The sequence below is a fragment of the Myotis nattereri genome (genome assembly GCF_964212035.1).
Source record: "Myotis nattereri genome assembly, chromosome: 1".
NCBI lineage: Eukaryota > Metazoa > Chordata > Mammalia > Chiroptera > Vespertilionidae > Myotis > Myotis nattereri.
This window is the reverse complement of record NC_138075.1, coordinates 132566830-132586381: the sequence shown is the minus strand read 5'-3', so window position 1 is coordinate 132586381 and position 19552 is coordinate 132566830. Positions and strand designations below refer to the sequence as shown.

Sequence of the window (19552 nt, the reverse complement as noted above, 5' to 3'; positions counted from 1 at the left end):
ACAACTCTGTGACTTCCCTAGTGGTGAATACTGCTTTGGCATATACTCTTCTCTAAAAAATGGGATAGAGTTTAACTTCTGAAGAGTCACAGTGCATGTGAAAACAAGGAACATATGTGAATCAATGGTGAGAGTGGGAGTGGGTGACTGGTTAGATTCACTTCCTCTCTAAGGACTGTGCCTGTTCACCAGCCTTAAGCTGGGAAGCAGCAAAGTGGTAAATTTCTTCATGCCACAGTTTAGACCAGTGATGGCGAACCTTTTGAGCTCGGCGTGTCTGCATTTTGAAAAACCCTAACTTAACTCTGGTGCCGTGTCACATATAGAAATTTTTTGATATTTGCAACCATAGTAAAACAAAGATTTATATTTTTGATATTTATTTTATATATTTAAATGCCATTTAACAAAGAAAAATCAACCAAAAAAATGAGTTTGCATGTCACCTCTGACACGCGTGTCATAGGTTCACCATCACTGGTTTAGACCCTTGCATTCTTGGCAAATGTCAAAACTGTAAATGTTAAATTTGTGAATTCCAAGGAGTTACCAGGGGTTAGATAGTGACATTCTGCCCAAGAACTTAGGCAGTCTGAATAAATTACCTGTTGCAGATTGTTTAACTAAAAACTTAATGCACAAAATATTTTAGCAGATATTAACCTGTACAACTACTCATATTATCTGAATTTATTGAATGCTTACCATGTGCCAGGAACTTTACTATTTTATAAGACTCATCTCATTTCCACCCTGGGAGGGTAGTTCATTTCTTACACTCATCATAGTAAAGAGGAAATCAAAGCATAGAAAAGTTAGTGACTTCTAGAAAGTGCCAAAGCAAAAATGTAACCTCAAGCTACCTTATGGCCCCACTTTTGTAACTCTTAAGGTAATATAACAAGTATATTTCATGTTTCCTGAAGTCAATAATATATGAATCCTATATAATAAAAGCCTAGGTGGCGTCACATGCAACATCATCACAAGATGGCCGCCACAAGATGGCTGGCAGGGAAGGGCAGTTGGGGGCAATCAGGCCAGCAAGGATCGGGCCTAAACCAGCAATCGGACATCCCCCAAGGGGTCCCATATTGGAGAGGGTGCAGGCCGGGCTGAGGGACACCCCCCCCCCCCCGCACGAATTTCATGCACTGGGCCTCTAGTTTAATTATAATTATAAATACATATTATTTAGATTACCCAAAAATGATTTGCAGTTATTAGAAAACTAGAGGCCCCTCTACCTGGCCTGTGGGGATCAGGTCAAAACCAGTTCTCTGACATCCCCCGAGGGGTCCCAGATTGTGAGAGGGCGATTCTCTGGTGATGTACCCCAGAAACTGGCTCACTAATCTCTGGTTCCTGGTGAGTCACCCGAGAACCCCAGCTACCAAGTCACTGCAGCTCGGCAGCGCCTGAATTGAGCATCTCTTCCCTGGTGGTCAGTGTGCATCATAGCTACCGGTTGAAGCATCTGCCCCCTGGTGGTCATTGCATGTTATAGCTACCAGTCAAACGGTTGATTAGGCTTTTAAATATATACTAGAGGCCTGTTGCACGAAAAGATTCATGCAATAGGCCCTTCCTTCCCCTGGCTGCCAGCACTGGTTTTCCTCTGGCACCCAGGACCCAGGCCTTTGCTCCGGCCGGAGCCACCGTCAAGCCTTCGCTTCTCTGGCCGGAGCTGCCTTCAAGCCTTCGCTTTCCAGCCCGGATGCCCCGGGTCGGGTCGCACACGGGATGCCTGCCACCCCAGGTCGCAGATAGCAGGCCCGGATGGTGGCGGGGCAGCCGGGAAGGCGCTGTCCCACCCTGCCTGCAGTATGCAAATTAGCCACCATCTTTGTTGGCAGTTAATTTGCATATCGTGCTGATTAGCCAATGGGAGGCGTAGCAAAGGTACGGTCAATTACCATGTTTGTCTATTATTAGATAGGATAGATAGATAGATAGATAGATAGATAGATAATACTGAATGTTTCCATTATTGGTTTGTATCATTATCAATCCAAGAAATAATGGGTCATAGAGGTGGACATTGATGGGTATTTGATAATAACATAAGAATAAAAAACTGAATAAATGTACCAGGTCCCAAATACTAATTTTGTTTATTGTTTACACTATTACAGATGTTTCTCATTTTCACCCCCTTTGCCCACCTCCACCCCCCACAGCCCATCTCCCCTGGCTTTCACCACACATGAAAATGGTGTTTTCTGTGTTCATGGGCTATGCATATGTAATTTAAAAGGCAGATATTAAATTATTTATAAAAGCATACATTACTGAAGTAATCAAATTTCTTGGAAGGAGATGTGTTATTCTTACAGTTTACTATATTGTTAGAGAAGCATGACAAGGCATTTTATAGCTTTATGAAAACATGATTTCATTTGCACATACTTTTCAGTATTTTTTTAAAAAATGTTTTTATTGATTTTTAGAGAGAGAGGAAGGGAGAGGAATAGAAAGATAGAAACATCGATAAGAGAGAAACATTATGGATCGGCTGCCTCCTGCATGGCGCCCCCTGGGGGTAGAGCCACAACTTAGGCATGTGCCCTGACCAGAAATGGAACTGACGACCTAGTGGTACCTGGGTTGATGCTCAACTGCTTAGCCACACTGGCCAGGCAACTTTTCAGTATTTTTAAAATAACTTTTGGCATTAGTATAAAATATTTGAAGTATTTTCTTAGTTGTTCTTATTTGTTTTGTTTGGATGAATGAATAGTGGATATTCATGTCTACAAAATGTTTGGCATAGATTACATAAAAGTGGTAGTCAAAGTATCTCCTTGTTATGGGGTAAAGTTTTATGTATCAGGGTTTCATCTCATTAATGAATTGGGTTTTCTACTTGCAGGTTGTGGTGGGATTTTCCTGGCTCCCAGTGGAGAGATTCATTCTCCAAATTACCCCAGTCCTTATAGAAGTAACACTGACTGTTCCTGGGTCATTCGAGCGGAAAGAAATCACCGTGTTCTCTTGAACTTCACTGACTTTGATCTTGAACCTCAGGACTCTTGTATTATAGTAAGTGACACAAATTTCAAGCCTTGTCTAGAGTCAAACCTGGGTCAAAACATTGCCATATGAGCATATTTTGCAAATATATTAGTTATGAGTGTTTTGGACATCAAATCATAGGAAACCTACCAATTAGCAACTTAAAATATGAAGACAGTTATTTTTTACCTACGTACAAACCAGGAGGTAGATAATCTCAGGGTTGTTTAGAGCTTCAGTTTCTGCTCTACCATTCTTAGCATGTTGGCTTCTTGTTTTGTGACCTCATGGAGCAGACTGTCCAACCTTGGGAGAAGGCAGGGAGGGGGGGTTAGAGATCAACCAAAGGACTTGTATGCATGCATATTAGCATGACCAGTGGACACAGACACCGGGGCAGTGGGAGCTTGCCCTTGGGGATGGGAGTGGCCGGGTGTGTGTATATGGGCCAGGGGCTAATCGGGGGGAAAAAGGAGACATGTAATAGTATAAACAATTTAAAAAATGACTGCATGAATTCCAAACATTTTTTAATGAGTTCAAATCTGAGAAAAGGGAGAAGAAATAGTGTTAGTTGTTTCCATTTTATATTTTTTTCATCAAAAATGAAAATTTTTCATAGAAGCCCTTTTACATATCATTGTCCAAAATTGGCTGCAATAAAGGTTAGGAAAGTATAGTGGAATGGAAGGATGAATTTATCATAACTACTTTAAATCAATTATTTTTAAGCCTCTAGGAGGGTTCTCCTTTTCTTGAGATCAGGATATTTGAACAAATGTGGCTGATAGGAAAGAATATATTGGGAGAAGGGGGTGAGAGGGAAGGGATATGGCCATTAGTTGTTTAGATGAAAGGTAGGTTCTGTTACTATCAACACCTGTACCTAATGCTATATGTTTAATGTGTGAGTAAGTGAGATTGAATTTTGAGATTTCTTTTTGGTTTTAATTGAATTATTTTTAACAAAAGGTTTTCCACCTCTTATTTGTATTTTGTAACACTTTATTCAAATACCAACCAGATTCTCCTAGCTAATGGATATTTCTATTTTAGTTTCCTGACAGATTCTTATACAAACTCCAACTGGCTATCTTTCAAAGTTAACTTAAGAAAAATCAAAATTGTTTTAGATTTTTCAAAGTAGTCCAGTCTAAGGGTATAATTGTAAGTATCCTATCTAATAAAAGAGAAACATGGTAATTGGCGTATGACTGCTACCCTTCCCATTGGCTAATCAGCGAGATATGCAAATTAATTGCCATCCAAGATGGCGGCCGGCAGCCAGGCAGCTTGAAACTAACATGAGGCTTGCTTGTTTCAGTGACCGAGGACTACAACATTCCCTGCCTGCCTTGCCGGCCTCTGAGCTTGCAGTTTAAGAAACATTGTAACAAATATAGAAGCTAAACAAAACCCCAGAAACCTGCTTTCAGTGAGCTGGGATCTCAGAGCTGGAGTTACACATTGTTTTGATTATAGAACCTAAACAAACCAGATACCTTCTTTCAGCAGCAGAGGCCTCAGAGCTGGAGCCAGAGCTAAAGCTGGCCCAGAATAAAAAAGAAAAAAAGGAGAGGTTGGGAGCTTCAGTCGGCCTGAAAACAGCCCTCAGCCCTCACCCAGACTGGCCAGGCACCCCAGTGGGGACCCCCACCCTGAAGGGTGTGTGACCAGCTGCAAACAGCCATCATCCCCTCACCCAGGCTGGCCAGGCACCCCAGTGGGACCCCCACCCTGATCCAGGACACCCTTCAGGGCAAACCAGCCAGCCCCACCCATGCACCAGGCCTTTATCCTATATAGTAAAAGGGTAATATGCCTCCCAGCACTGGGATCAGCGGAGCCGCGAGGCCTCCCAGCACCGGGATCAGCGTGACAGGGGGCAGTGCCCCAACCCCCTGATTAGCCCTGCTCTGTGCCTGATAGGGGGGAGCTCCCCAACCCCCTGATTGCCCTGCGGCTCTGTGTGTGACAGGGTGCGGTGCCCCAATACCCCCCCCCCCAGGGGCCCTGCTCTGTGTGTGACGGGGTAGAGCCATAACCTCCCCATTGGCCCTGCCCTGAGTGTGACAGTGGCGGCGCCCCAGCCACCTGATTGGCCCTGCTCTGTGGGTGATAGAGGGCGGTGCCCCCACCCCCTGATCCTCCCTGCCCTGAGTGTGACAGGGGGCGGTGCCCCAACTCCCCTATCGGCCCTGCTCTGTGCGTGACAGGGGGCAGCACCCCAACCCCCTGATCAGCCCTGCTCTGTGTGTGACAGGGTAAGGAGCCCCAACCCCCCTGATGGCCCTGCTCTGTGCGTGACAGGGGGAAGCGCCCCAACCCCCGGATTGGCCCTGCTCTGTGCGTGACAGGGGATGGCGCCGCAACCTCCCCATCGACCCTGCCTTGAGTGTGACAGGGGGCATTGCTCCAACCCCCCAATCGGCCCTACCCTGAGCATGACTGCGGGTGGCATCGCAACCTCCCAGTCTGCCCGGCTCTGTGCATGACAGGGGAAGGTGCCCCAACTCCCTAATAGGCCCTGCTCTGAGCCCGACCAGGGGCTGCACCTAGGGATTGGGCCTGCCCTCTGCTACCCGGGAGCAGGCCTAAGCCAGCAGGTCGTTATCTCCTGAGGGGTCCCAGACTGAGAGAGGGCACAGGCCAGGCTGAGGGACACCCCCCTCCTCCCCAAGGGCACAAATTTTTGTGCACCGGGCCTCTAGTTATTTTATAATATTAAATCATTAATGTACTTAAAAGTTCAGTTGAATTATGATTACATATTAACCTTCTAAATGAGTCTTCAGAATCTAAACTAGCAAAGCATTATACAAACTTATGGTTTAGGATATCTACTTTCTGTAATGGTAACTTACACCAACTCTCCTAAAAAAGACAATTTGAAAACTTTGGATGATATTTAAAAACATCTTCCTAAGTGCAAGAAAGACCTCCCAAGTAGCTTGAAATTTCTGAGTTAATGTCAGAGAGAGACCTGAGCCTAGTACTGGGACTGCTTTTGCCTGTAGGGCATTTGCTGATCCAGAAGGGGGTAGCAACACTACTGAGAGCCTCTCAGGACAAAGAGGAGCGAAGTTCCAGTCCAGACCCTAAATAGGTTGGAGGCCCTGGTAAACCATCCTAAAGCCTAGGTAAAATGAGAGTAAAACAGCCTTCATAGAGGCTGCTTCTTAGCTTCAAGTCACCTGAGTGGCCTCCAAAATCTCAAGCCATGGAATAATGATGGGAACCCTTTAAGCATTGGACATCCAGTAATTTAAGGGAGATAAATATCATCCTACATCTCATTTCTACCCATAATTTTTCATATGTAATAGCCAGTGTACCATCATATATATGAGACGATAATATAACAAAAATGCGATACAACATTAATAACAGACAGTGGAAACAATACACCGATATGCCAGATACTAAAATTACCAGACACAAGTTGGTAAACAACTATAGTTACTAAGCTTAGGGAAGTAAAGGTAAAACTTAAAACTTTTAACAAGGGTTGCAAACAATAAAAAGTAGCATTGAAAGAAAGAAAAGGAATTAACTGAACATTTATAAGTGGATAAATACAGTAGCTGAAATTAAATTCTCAGTGGAAGTTTTTTTTTTGCATATTAGATAAATTTTTTGCATATTAGACCGAGATGAAGATAGAAATAGTGAATTGAAAGGTAAATCAGAAAAACCTATCTGGCAAAAAGTATGGATAAGCAAAAGGATAAAAAATGCAGAGGAGAGGTAAAGACACACAGAGGGTAGAGTTAAGAAGATATAACATACATTTCATTGTAATTCCAGAAGGAAAAGAGAGAAAAATGGAGCAGAATCAATATTTGAAGAGCTAATGACTAAGACTTTTCTAAAACTGATGAAAGACATCAACAAGACAAAAACAAGAATTCCAAGGAACCCAAACAGCCAAGCAGAACAAATAGAAATACATACTTATTGACAAACAAACAAAAAAACAAAAACACTTAAAGATAAAGAAAAAAATGTTACATTCAGCCTGGGGAGTGGGTGGGTGGGAGAACAGATTACCTTTTAGGAAGGGGCAGACTCAGTGTTGACTTTGCAGTTGGGATAATTAGAAGCAAAAATGACAATGGATGGTATTTTCAGTTTGAGGAAAGAAAATAATTACAAACCAGGAACTCGGCACTCTCTGAAATAGCCTGTAAAGATGATGGCAAAATCAAGCATTGAAGCAGAAGAGGGGCCTTCAAAAGAAGTGTGAATGGGCCAGGGACACATTGTCTACCTCGTAGTTTTGCCCGCTGTGGGCATTTCTCCATCACTTCTTCCCTCCCTTTGTATGGTGCCAAGTACAGTTTCTTAAAGTCCATAAACCATAGAATTCAACGTACAATGGTGTGGGACTGAAACAAGACCTAGGTCAAAGGCACACCCAGCATGGATGCATCATTTCCCTCCCATGGTCATGAGTAGGCTTTCCCCCCTACCTGAGATATAAACACACAGCCTGGCTTTCCTATTAGCCACTGCCTTATCTCAGCATGCAGCTGGGCTTGACTTAAACTGAAATAAGAGGGAACAGATTGGAAAAAGTGAAACCTCAACTATGATCTGGCATGGAGACTGGAAAATAAGCCCAAAGACAGGTGCTGGGAAGAGTCCAGTCTGGCAGATAAGGTAAAAACCAAAAAGTATTAGTCCAAGCAAGTTGTTGGAATCAGAACATTCTGTATGAAGTAGTTGGAGTGTCCCCGCCAACTACAAATGGGGCATTCAGAAGCTAATGGCACTACGCACTTGGGTAACACACTGATATACCAAGTGAATTACCCCAGCAGCCCCATGGTGAGGAGATCTAGCTCTGTGGTGGAGGGGACCTGAACTGAGTCTGGGTTTTGCCACTTTCTAGCTGGGAGAAAGCTAATCATTCCACTTCAGTTTCCTTAACTAGGAAATGGGGGTAGTAATAACGTCTGTGTCAGATTTGTTGTCGGGGTATTTGAAATTACGCACGTGACCTGCCTGTCACATAGAAAGTTCTCAATTCGTGCTCCCATAATCGTAATAACGCTGATGATGAGCGCCCTCAGAGGCATGTTCAAGCCGCACCGAGATGGGGAACATGTCCTGAGCTCCCAGAAGGGGCAGTGGCCTTAGGAGCCGGGACCTCCCACCTGTGAACCTGGGCCTCAAGGTCTTCAGTAAAAGAAGAACCTGTTTATGAATCTTTGTCACAGCACAGTGCCGAGCATTTAGTGTACCTAGGACTCAATAGATTATAATAATAATCAGGAGAAAACAAGAGTGACTCATTTAGGCCTGGGAGCCAGAGAAAGTTTCACACTGAAGATTCATTCCCTGGGAGAAATGTGGTAGCGGGGCCAGGAGAGGACGCTGTAGGGAGAGGATGAGGGCAGTTGTGCACAGAGGTCTGAACACGCACAGACGTTTGGGAATAGGAAAGGAGAGCGCTGTACTTGGAGTGAGCTATGTGTTGGAGAACATGTAGAGACCACGGGACTATAGAAGATGCCAAATTGAACAAACTCTTATATGTTCTGTGAAGAATGTGAAATGAAAGCTTTCTATAAAACAGAGGAGTAATACACTCAAAACCATATTTTACAATGATAACAGACAGTTGTTACAACACCGTTGGCAGAGAAAGATGGTATAAAGGCTGTTTCGGAAGCTATGAAACCGTGGGTAGTGGCCTTGGGGATGGAGAAAAAAGCCATATTGAATAACTCTTAGAATGAAATTAGAGGCTAATTCCGTGGTGGAGGGTGGGCTGGGCGATAAGAGGTAGAAGAGTTTAGACTATTCTCTTGAAGAATAGGTAATGGTGATGCCATTAACTAACTGAGTAAAAGGGCAGACTACTGAGTTTGGAACCCTTACGGAGTTCAACACGTGAATTCAGTGCTCCGGATGGGGTGTGAGCTGGACATATCTATTTGAGGATAAGTTCTGTATATTTGGATGGTTATTGACACCACAGAGGTAGGTGTGTCCACTTATAGGAGAATTTTGTAAAGACAAAAGGGCCAAGTAAACTGGGAAACAGTTAGGGGCAGATGAAGGAACAGAGGAGAAGGAGACCGAGGAAGGACACTCAGAGAGCGTGGGTAGAATAGGTTGAAACGAAACCATTGGATTTGGTCTTTGATGACCTTGTAAGGACCAAGATGGGGTGTGTGGTAGTGGAAGACTCCAGACCTTCGCCCTTTCCCAGAATGATGGAAGTGAATGATTTAGAGGGAAGGCAAGATCAATGGAAAGTTATCTTTTTAAATATGGAGAAGCGTAAGCATATCAAAAGAGCAAGATGCTGGTGGAAAAGGAGCAGCTAAATGTAAGAAGTAAATGGAATAACTGATGAAGGCATGTTATCAGGACAGAGACCTAGAGAAGAGACAGATTGATCCTATTGATTTCATGCTTTTAGAATGAGAAACTGGAACACACACCAACCATAAGCTATTTTTTACTTGCAAATGTATTTATTGAAAATTATATAAATCATACGCAAACTAAATCATTTTTGTTTCTATAATTTATAAATCACCCTTATGAAAATATGAAGAAATGTGAAAAAGGACTGTTCAGGTAAATTGGGGCAGAGACCTGTATGGTTGCCAAGTGGACTCAATTATGGAGATGGGAGGTGGGTGGAGGTTTGGAACCAGGCAGGCAATGTCCTGGCGAGGCTGGAGGCTTGGCTCCAACTTACAGTTAGTTGTCCAGGGCTTCATGAAGGCAGGCATTGAGGCAGCAGCCATCTATCCTTTACAGCTCGATGGACACTGGATGTGAAACTTAACTTACTGTCCAATATCTTACACAATATCTCTCCAGTTTCAGTTCATACCAAGCCAATCATTCATTCTGGAGACATGCAAGTTAATTTCATGGTCCTGTCGCTTATACAGAGTCACTGGCAAAGAGAAAAATATTCAGCTACCAATGATGTTCCCAGATAATGTTTGTGTTCATGGAATTTTTAATAGACCTCAAGTGCACTGTTTAATACTGAGGCGAATTGTGCTTGGATGAGACCAGCCATCAAGTGTGTTTTTTTCCCCACACTCCCATAACAATTTGTATTGTCAGAAGCAGAAACATTAACAGTCACTATTATTAATAATCATAAACACATAGATACATAGAATGTTAAAGTTGGAAAATGAGAGATTAGAAATTATTTACTGTCATCTCCTTATTTTTAAAAAAAGAAAACGGATGTTCAGATGGGTCAGCATCAATACAAGGTAGAAATTAATAGTAGGATCAGCACTAAAATGCAAGCAAGTCTAAAGTAAGAATAAGTATTTGGGTAAAATATAAAAATTATGGCCTATACAGGGAACTGGAAGAATAAAAGACAAGTAGAAAAATAGGGAGAGAAAATAAAATTGGGGTTACTTTAGAACATTGCGAATTCTCTTACAGATAAGCCCAACATGAGGAAAAGTGTTAGGATTTAACTATGAAGTGGACAGTGTCTGTGCTCTGAAGTGGGGTGGTCTGTGTCCCATCCGTCCATTCCGTCTTTGGTGTCAACTATGGCTGGGCACCAGGCACTAGTGTCTGGGGTTGGCCCCACCACTCACTCTCTCATGGCCTGGGGACCTTAGAGTGCTCGCTCACTTATAAAATCGAGTGCCTGGGGAACCCAAGCAGAAAGAGAGAAGCTAGGGAAGAGGATCCTGTTTAAGAGTTGTATTTAGAAAGAGGAGAACATGCTGGGAGTTTGACAGACACTAAGGGTCGGGCAATGTCATCAGTGGGTTCATTTCTGAATTCACAACCAGACCCGCCCACACTAAACTTCTGGTCACCCCCTGGGGTGCACGTCCACCAGGCGTTGGTTAGAAGAGCAGTTCCACCTGCTGCACGGAGGAGAGCTCCTCCTGTAGTTGGCCTGGTCCCCAGTGGTGCCAAGTGGAGGCAGGGTAACCCCACAGGCAGCCCCAAGCTATCACTCCTGGTTTCGTGGAACTAAAGGCAAGGCTCAGCAAGTGGAAGAAATGAATGAAAACATTTAAATGGAGCAGTAAAATACACAACTTCCATCCCCTCTGTATAACCCGTAGCAGCAGACTTTGTATTCCAAAGGCGTCTGTCTTTTGATGGATGGCTGAATTAAGGAAAAGGGGCATTTTTTGCTGTCTCCACTCTGTGATGAGCAGTGGGAAATTGCAGGTGACACATTTGGGAATGTGCTGTGTAGAGTTCACTTCCTGGCACAATTATTGATAGACATTCTCACTATTTTGAGCCACATGAGAACTTAGATAACATCGCAGACGTGTGTTTTCTAGAATTACAGGTTGCCATAGTGAAAAAAGAGAGACACTGAATCTTCTGACTTCTATTGAAATGGCAATGGCATCATGGGGTCCTAAGGACAAAGCTGGACTTGCACTCAAGTTTCAACGAATTTGGTGATAATGTTTGCTCCATCCCTTTACAGTGGCCAGTTTCATTAACCCCGGGCTCCTGAATGACACACATTGTGAGCAGTTCTTGCTGAGGCAGCAGTGGGAGCACTGGCGAGGCAGGATTCTATGGTCAACGTGAAAATGGCTCCATTATGTTCCCTTTCAGGAAGGCTGTTTTAACGTGACCTCCGACTGACAGTTTAATTGCTTAATTAGAGTCTCTCTTCTGAGCCTCAAATTCACATGGCCCTGCAAGAGCTTATTGATCCCTGGGACACGCTGCCTGTAGTTCCCTGTGAGAGAGAGCAGGGAGAGAAGTCAGTTCAGCAGCACCCGTGGCCCCGGGAGCCTCCAACCTCTGATTTCTGCATCCGCTTTGCTCAGCACAATGGAATGTCTGCCTTGTGAGAACCAGTGAGAAAGAGATAAAAGCAAGCAGACCACAGTCCAGAGCCAGGCTCTCATTGGGAGAAAACACACACTCACTAGGGCTGACCGAGCCTAGAACAAAGAAAGGACCCAGGATGAGTAGCCGGTTTCTGTTCCGCAGCTTTTTGTACTAATCTAGGAGGAAGAAAGCAAAGGGTCTGGTTAGAACTGAAGAAAACCAGATGCGCCCCACCCCCACCCCAGAGCTGCAGGGTCTGTTTTTACGAACATTGTTTGACGATAAGGTGCAAGGTGGAACAGTGCAAACACTGACTGCAATTTCCACATTTTGTTTTATTTTTTTAAGACACTACCCAAGACGTGTTTCCTTTTAAAACATTGATCATTTTCAAAACAGATCAAATAGACACAGGAATAATAGAACTCTGGGCTTCAAAGAGACAGTGGAAACAACTCTTCCTTAAATATTTATTGTTTTACAAATAATCCAAGACAGAAATCAATCTCCTCCTCCTCACCGCGCCCCCCCCCCCCCCCCCCGCCTTATTTCTTCCCTCTCTTCTTCACTCCTCACCACAGAAAATTTACTTTCCATTTGAAAGTTGAGGATGGTTTCTGACCATCTCTTTAAAACGTTTGTGACTTACTTTTGATAGATAACCTTCTTAGCCCTTTTGCACTCCAGCTCCAAAGCAGGCACCAGACGCTGGGCCAGTACTTTACATCCCAAAGCAAAGAACAATGGAAGGGAGGCCACAGCTCTCAGTCAGTGGACCCGGGCTTTGTTTTGCTTTGCTTACAAGTCAGCTCAGAATCTCCTTACAGGCTTGTTTCTTTCGAGAATAAAATGAATTTCTTGGATTTTTTTTGTATGAACATTGGAGTCACTGCTTAGAACAGTTGCAAATTCTTAGACTTGGTAGTCTCCTGTAAAATTTGAAGACTGAGTGTGATAATGTAGAACACAGGACCGCGAGTGACAATGTCCATGAGGTGAGTGACTACACATTTCACTTGGTACTAATTTCAGGGCAGGGTAGCTGGAAAGTACCACTGACAGGAAACTGATGCTTCCTACTCCCCACCCCAAAAGAAAAGCTGCTAGAGTGAGTAATATTTTCCTCTCTGTCCTCGCGTTTATGACTCTAACAGCTTGGATAATTTCCTGAGGGATTCCCTTCCCTATCACTTGATATTTCCTCTATCATAGAGCAGTTCTAATTCCAAAAATAGAAATTCCATCAGCCCCTATACTACCAAATGTAATGTGTGAAAATGTTTCATGGATTCTCACCCTCAAAAAGGACTTTGCGCCCTCATGGGCATGATCTATTCTGTAGCCTAAATATTTTATTCTTCAGCACATTTTTTACCCTGGTAAGTTTTAAGGCAATCTAAAGCAGTGGACATGTGTTGCAAGGAGTTCAACTTGAAGTGAAGAGTAAATATCAGAGTGAAAGCCAAGTTACAGCAGGGGCAAAGTGAGGAAAGAAGCCATGCTGCACCAGAAAGTTAGACTGTAATTGGAAAAGGACAGGTGTGGATGTCTATCTGAATTCAAGAATAGCGCTGAGCGTAGGAATCAGGGATGTAAGTTTCCGTTTATTATTGGTCCAGGCACTGCACACTTTGTTACATAGTCTGCTAAACTAGCCGTGCTGGGAATCCCATGCATGTTCAGTGGGAGGGAATGCATGGCAGGTGCCAAGCACTCTGAAGTCCACAGGGGCCCCAAAGAAGAATGTCTCAAATGCCACTAAGGATGCTTTATTGCAGGCCTGGGTAAGTGAGAGGAGACTTCCATTCTACTTCTAGAGTGCCCATAATTATCTTTCTAGGAAGCCATGGACATCTCATTTAGCTTCGTAGATTCATAGCCTCAATATTCTATCCTCAATGGATGATACTTGATTTTGTCTTTCCAGTTGGTTTAATGATAACGGATCAGATGTCAGAAGGATGGGATCAGAGGGATACTGTTTCTACACTCCTCAGTGTGTGACTGTGAGCAAGTTAATTACATGTTTCCTGAACCTCAGTCTTACCAACTGAAAAATAAAATTATAAGAAGGATTGAATTTAAAAAATATATTTTTATTGATTTCAGAGGGGAAGAAAGAGGGAGAGAGAGATAGAAACATCAATGATGAAAGAGAATCATTGATTGGCTGCCTCCTGCATGCCCCCCCCCCCCCCACTGGGGATCAAGCCTGCAACCCGGGCATGTGCCCTTGCCTGGAATCGAACCTGGGACCTTTCAGTCCACAGGCTGACACTCTATCCACTGAGCCAAACCAGCTAGGGCAGGATTGAATTTTTGAAATGTATTTAAAGCATTTATCACAGTGTCTGGTACAGATAAGTGTTGGCTGCTACTCCTAATATTTCTGTTACTGCTACTACTACTTCTATTACCACTCATACTACTTTAAAGGTCTTAATTTATCTTTCAAAATTTGTGAAACTTAAGGCACACAGAACTACAGAACTGGGTTCATAATCCTCAGTTCATTGCTAATTATCACCATTAGTTTTTAAATAGCTTAATTTTGTTTAATCTTAAAATATATATATATATATATATATATATATATATATATATATATATATGCTAGAGGCCTGGTGCATGGAATTCGTGCATGGGGGGGGGGTCCCCTCAGTCCAGCCTGCACCCTCTCGCAATCCGGGAGCCCTCAAGGGATGTCCCCAGGGATCGGGCTTAAACCAGCAGTTGGAGGACATCCCTCTCGCAATCCGGGACCACTGGCTCCTAACTGCTCGCTTGCCTGCCTGCCTGCCTGATCACCCCTAACCACTCTCCTGCCTGCCTCATTGCCCTTAACTGCCTGCCTGCCTGATTGCCCCTAGCTGCCTCCGCCTTCCTGCCTGATCACCCCTAACTACTCGCTTGCCTTCCTGGTCATCCCTAACCACTCTTCTGCCTGCCTCATTGCCCTTAACTGCCTGCCCGCCTGCCTGATTGCTCCTAATTGCCTCTGCCTGCCTGCCTGATCACCCCTAACTGCCTCTGCCTGCCTGCCTGATCACCCCTAACCACTCGCCTGCCTTCCTGATCACCCCTAACCACTTTGCATGCCTGACTTTTGCCCCTAACCACTCTCTCTGCCTGCCTCATTGCCTCTAACCTCTCACCTGCCTGCCTCATCGCCCTTAACCACTCTACCAGCCTGCCTGATTATCCCTAACTACTTGTCTGCCTGCCTGATCACCCCTAACCACCTCTGCTCAGCCCCGCAGCTGCAACTTCATCTGGAAGGATATCTGAAATAACATCTGGAAGGTCATTCAGTTGTCCAGTCCAGTTAGCATATTACACTTTTATTATTATAGATAATTTTATGCACATATACTTCAAAATCATTTCAGTGAATTTCATCATTTCATAAGTGTGTTATTTTGATACCTTCTAGAATATCCACAAATGAGTTAAGAAGAAAAAAGTAATAGTGTAGAAAATGAAAATAGAAGCATATTCATATGTATATTTAGAGTTTATTTGCATAAAAAGCTCAATGTTGAAGCATTGTCATACCTTGGGAATTGTAAAATATGCTGTGTGTTTTGCTTGTGAATTAAAATAGTTTTTGCTTACTCCAGATTTTAATAATTTTAGCCCACACATTTAGTTGGCTTATTTTCTGCATGAGCAAGATGAAAGTTAATAAAACAAGAAGATAGGAGATTCAGTAGATATATACCCCTTCCCCCCATTTACTCTCCAATAAGCTGAGTGAATATATTCCAGTTCCTAGAAGTGAAAATACAAACACTACTGATGGAGCTATGCTCATTTCCCCCCCTCAGTCATGTGCTTTGGACAGTAAGTAATGACTGTTTCAGTAAGGTGATCACAAGTCACTCTGATAGCCTGGGTTTTGATCCTAGAGGAGGGGCTGTGGGCTGAAGTGTTATATGCACTGCATCCCTATCAGTCCTTGTTCTTTAGTTTTCAAGCAGAGACCAGTGATTGCTTGTCTTTATTTAGTACAATTTTTAAAGTATTGGGATGCTCAGCTTTCCTTTTGTATTGCATTTTACATTTTTCCCAAGAACACACTGCACAGTGGCTATGGTTTGAATTGAAGGGGGCACATGAAGCAGGGAGGATTTCTGGCTGCTGTGGTGATTGAGACCAGATGTGATGAGGTCCTCCACCAAGAGGAGGCCCTGCATGGGAGGTGGTGGGAAGGCATCCAAGAGATATACCACAGAGAGAGTGCACAGAACACAGGATCCACTGGATGGGGGGCAGGGGCGGTGGTGGGAGAGATCTAAAATGGCATTTTCTGAGGCAAAAAAGAAAAGGGAAGGAGGAATTAGGAGGAGAGGGAGATGACCTCAGTTTGCGATGTTTACTTTCAAAGCTTATGGGACCATACAAGCCATGAGGTCTGGAATGCCATTGGATATATGAGCCTGGAGCTTGGAGAGGGGTCTATTTCCATTGTAGATATTGGTCACCTAACAAATACCTTGGAGATCTTAAAACAGAAGCATATCCGTTTGACTTGATACATTCCTGACAGGCAACAAAAGGCAGATTAAGTGCCATTAATACCCATCTGGCTCAGATACTGCAGTACTGTTATGTGAATAGCATTTCGTTATGTCTCTGTATGTGATCATTTACATGTATGGCTGGCTAAACACTAAACACTTAAGCATTTCAAATATGTATGTCATTTTAAAAGTTTACATGCTCCTCATATCACATTTTTATGATACAGAAAAGAAGAAATAAGAAATTGGTGCCATCCATATATTTCAACACTGAGACAAACTATTAAAAGTTTGGCTTATTTCCTACACAAACATATACTTACGAACACACACATGCAGACTTATACACATATAAACATAGATAGTTGAGGAAATACTGCACATCATTTTGTATCCTGCCTTTATCACTTAGCATTACTTAATACATTTATTCTTAAAAATATTATCTTTGACTATATAATCAATCATATGGAAATACCAGATTCAGTTAGCCATTAGTTTACTATTTTCCACTTAGATAACATTGGGCTTTTTCTTATTATTATAAAAATACTATGAAGAGTGTATTTATATGTGAATCTTAGTCTACATTTCCTATTATTTCTTTTATATAAATTCTCTTTTCTTTTTTAAAAATTTACCTTTATTGTTGAAAGTATTACAGATGCTCCCTTTCCCCCCCCCATTGACGTCCTCCACCCTACTCCCACTGCCTGCCCCAGACCTTTACTGCACTATTGTCCATGTACATGAGTTATGCATATATGCCCATAAGTTCTTTGGTTAATCTCTTTCTGCGTGCCACCCCCCCCATTCTCTTTTCTTTAGAATTAATAATATGAAATTATGAAATATTTTAGGTATATGGTAAAGTACAGTCTACATAATGCATGTAAAGTATATAATGAACAAAAACATCCCACTGTCCAGACTTGCCAAATATTAATATTTTTTCCATATTTGTTTTAAATCCTTTTTTTTCTCCAAAAGAAACAAATTGCTAAAAAGACAGTGATGTCCCATGTGTAGCCCACACTGATACCTTTTCCTGCCCCCAGTCCTAGAGGAAACCACTCAAGAGAATTTGGGTTTATGATTCTCATGGCTATTTTTTTTATTAAACTATAGTTTACATACAACATTATATGAGTTTCAGGTATAAAGCATAGTTATTCTTACATCTTATACCTTATAATATGATTACCACAATAAGTCTGGTAACTATCTATCACCATACAAAGTTGTTATGATATTATTGACCATGTTCCCTGTCCTATGCATTACATCCTCAAGACTTATTTATTTCATAACTGAAGGTTGTACCTCTTATTTCTCCTTCCACTTTTTTCACCCACTCCTCCACTCTCCTTTCCTCTGGCAACCATCAGTTTGTTCTCTGTATCTATGACTCCATTTCTGTTTTGTTTTTGTTTGTTTGTGTGTTTTTCAGATTCTATATTTAAGTGAAATAATACAGTATTTGTCTTTTTCTGTCTGACTTATTTCACTTAGCACAATATCTGCTAGGGCCATCCAGGTTGTCACAAATGGTAAGATTTTATTCTTTTTTATTGTTCAGTATATATATATATATATATATATATATATATATATATATATATCTTCTTTAACCATCTATCAATGGACACCTAGGTTGCTTCCATATCTTGCTTATCCTTTACTAGAGACCTGATGCACGAAATTCGTGCAACAGTAGGCCTTCCTTGCCCCGGCTGCTGGTACTGGCTTCCCTCTGGCACCCAGGACCCGGGCTTCCTTCCAGCCATCAGCAGCATCCAGGACTCAGGTTTTCTTTTGGCCACCACAGGCACCTGGGACCAGGGCTTCCCTCTGGCCGCCAGCAGGCACCCAGGACCCAGGCTTCCCTTGCAGCCCCAACTTCGTCTGGAAGGTCACTGGGAAGGACATCTGGAAGGATGTTTGGTCTAATTAGCATAGTATACTTTTATTATTATCTACTAGAGGCTCAGTGCATAAGATTCGTGCACGGAGGTGGGGTGGTCCCTCAGCCTGGCCTGCACCCTCGCACAATCCAGGACCCCTCGAGGGATGTCTGACTGACAGTTTAGGCCCGATCCCATGGTGGATCGGACATGTGTGCTTTTTTAAATATTATTTTAGACACATTTCTCACCTCTCTAACCTCCAGCTTCCAAATCTGTAAAATGAAATGGACATGGGCACACAGCTCATATTGTTCATCAGAATGAAATGAGTTAAAAGATATAAAGTACTTAGGATAGTTCCTGGTACGTTTTAAGTACTTAATAATCTCACTAAACCGGCAGTCGGACATCCTTCTTGCAATTTGGAACTGCTGACTCCTAAATGCTGGCCTTCCTGCCTGCCTGATCACTCTAACCACTTGCCTGCCTGCCTGGGTACCCATAATGGCCTCTGCCTCAGCACCCACCTCTGTGGTTTCATCCAGAAGGACATCTGGAATGATGTCTGGAAGGCCGTTCGGTTTTCTGGTCTAATTAGCATATTATGCTTTTATTATTATAGATATATAAAAAGCCAGTGACTGGAATGCCATGTGGGCCTCTCTACAGGGTGTGTCATAACACAGAGCTAGCTTCATCAGAGTAAGCAATATAGACTGGAAAAGAGAGTGACAACAGGAGGGAGAATGCTGGCAAGGTGGAAGTGTCCATCTTCCATCACCTAATCATGGAAGTGGCATCCTATTACTTTTGCTTGTAATCTACTTATTAGAGACAAGTCACTAGGACCACTCCCCATGCCAGGGGAGGAGATTGCACAAGAGCACGGATGGGTGGAGCCAGGTCATCAGAAGTTGCAGCCCCCATAGTCCCAACTGAGTAATTTCCGTGGATTATGGCTCCTACTCAGGCTCCTGCTGCAGCAGCATGGCTGGACAAACCTCCGTCCTTCGGACTTTTTGTTTTTGCCTCCATAGAGCTCCAGTTTCCTCCCGCGAAGCCTTATTCATTTCTTAAATAGCAATGTAGCTCTCCCCCATCTCACTTTAGTAGTAGAGGCTGATATTAAGTACTTAAAACGTACCAGGAACTATCCTAAGTACTTTATATCTTTTAACTCATTTCATTCTGATGAACAATATGAGCTGTGTGCTCATGTCCATTTTATTTTACAGATTTGGAAGCTGGAGGTTAGAGAGGTGAGAAACGTGTCTAAAATAATATTTTAAA

General features: G+C 42.9%; 1 protein-coding gene across 1 annotated transcript in view; it reads left to right on the top strand.

Moving 5' to 3' along the window:
• CUBN (cubilin) overlaps positions 1-19552 on the top strand; it is a gene marked incomplete at its 5' end in the record, with an annotated part of 286558 nt that overhangs the window by 135873 nt on the left and 131133 nt on the right. The window contains one exon of the mRNA XM_081091329.1: positions 2873-3042. Coding sequence (XP_080947455.1) covers positions 2873-3042 — 170 coding nt within the window. The remainder of the gene's footprint in view (positions 1-2872; positions 3043-19552) is intronic.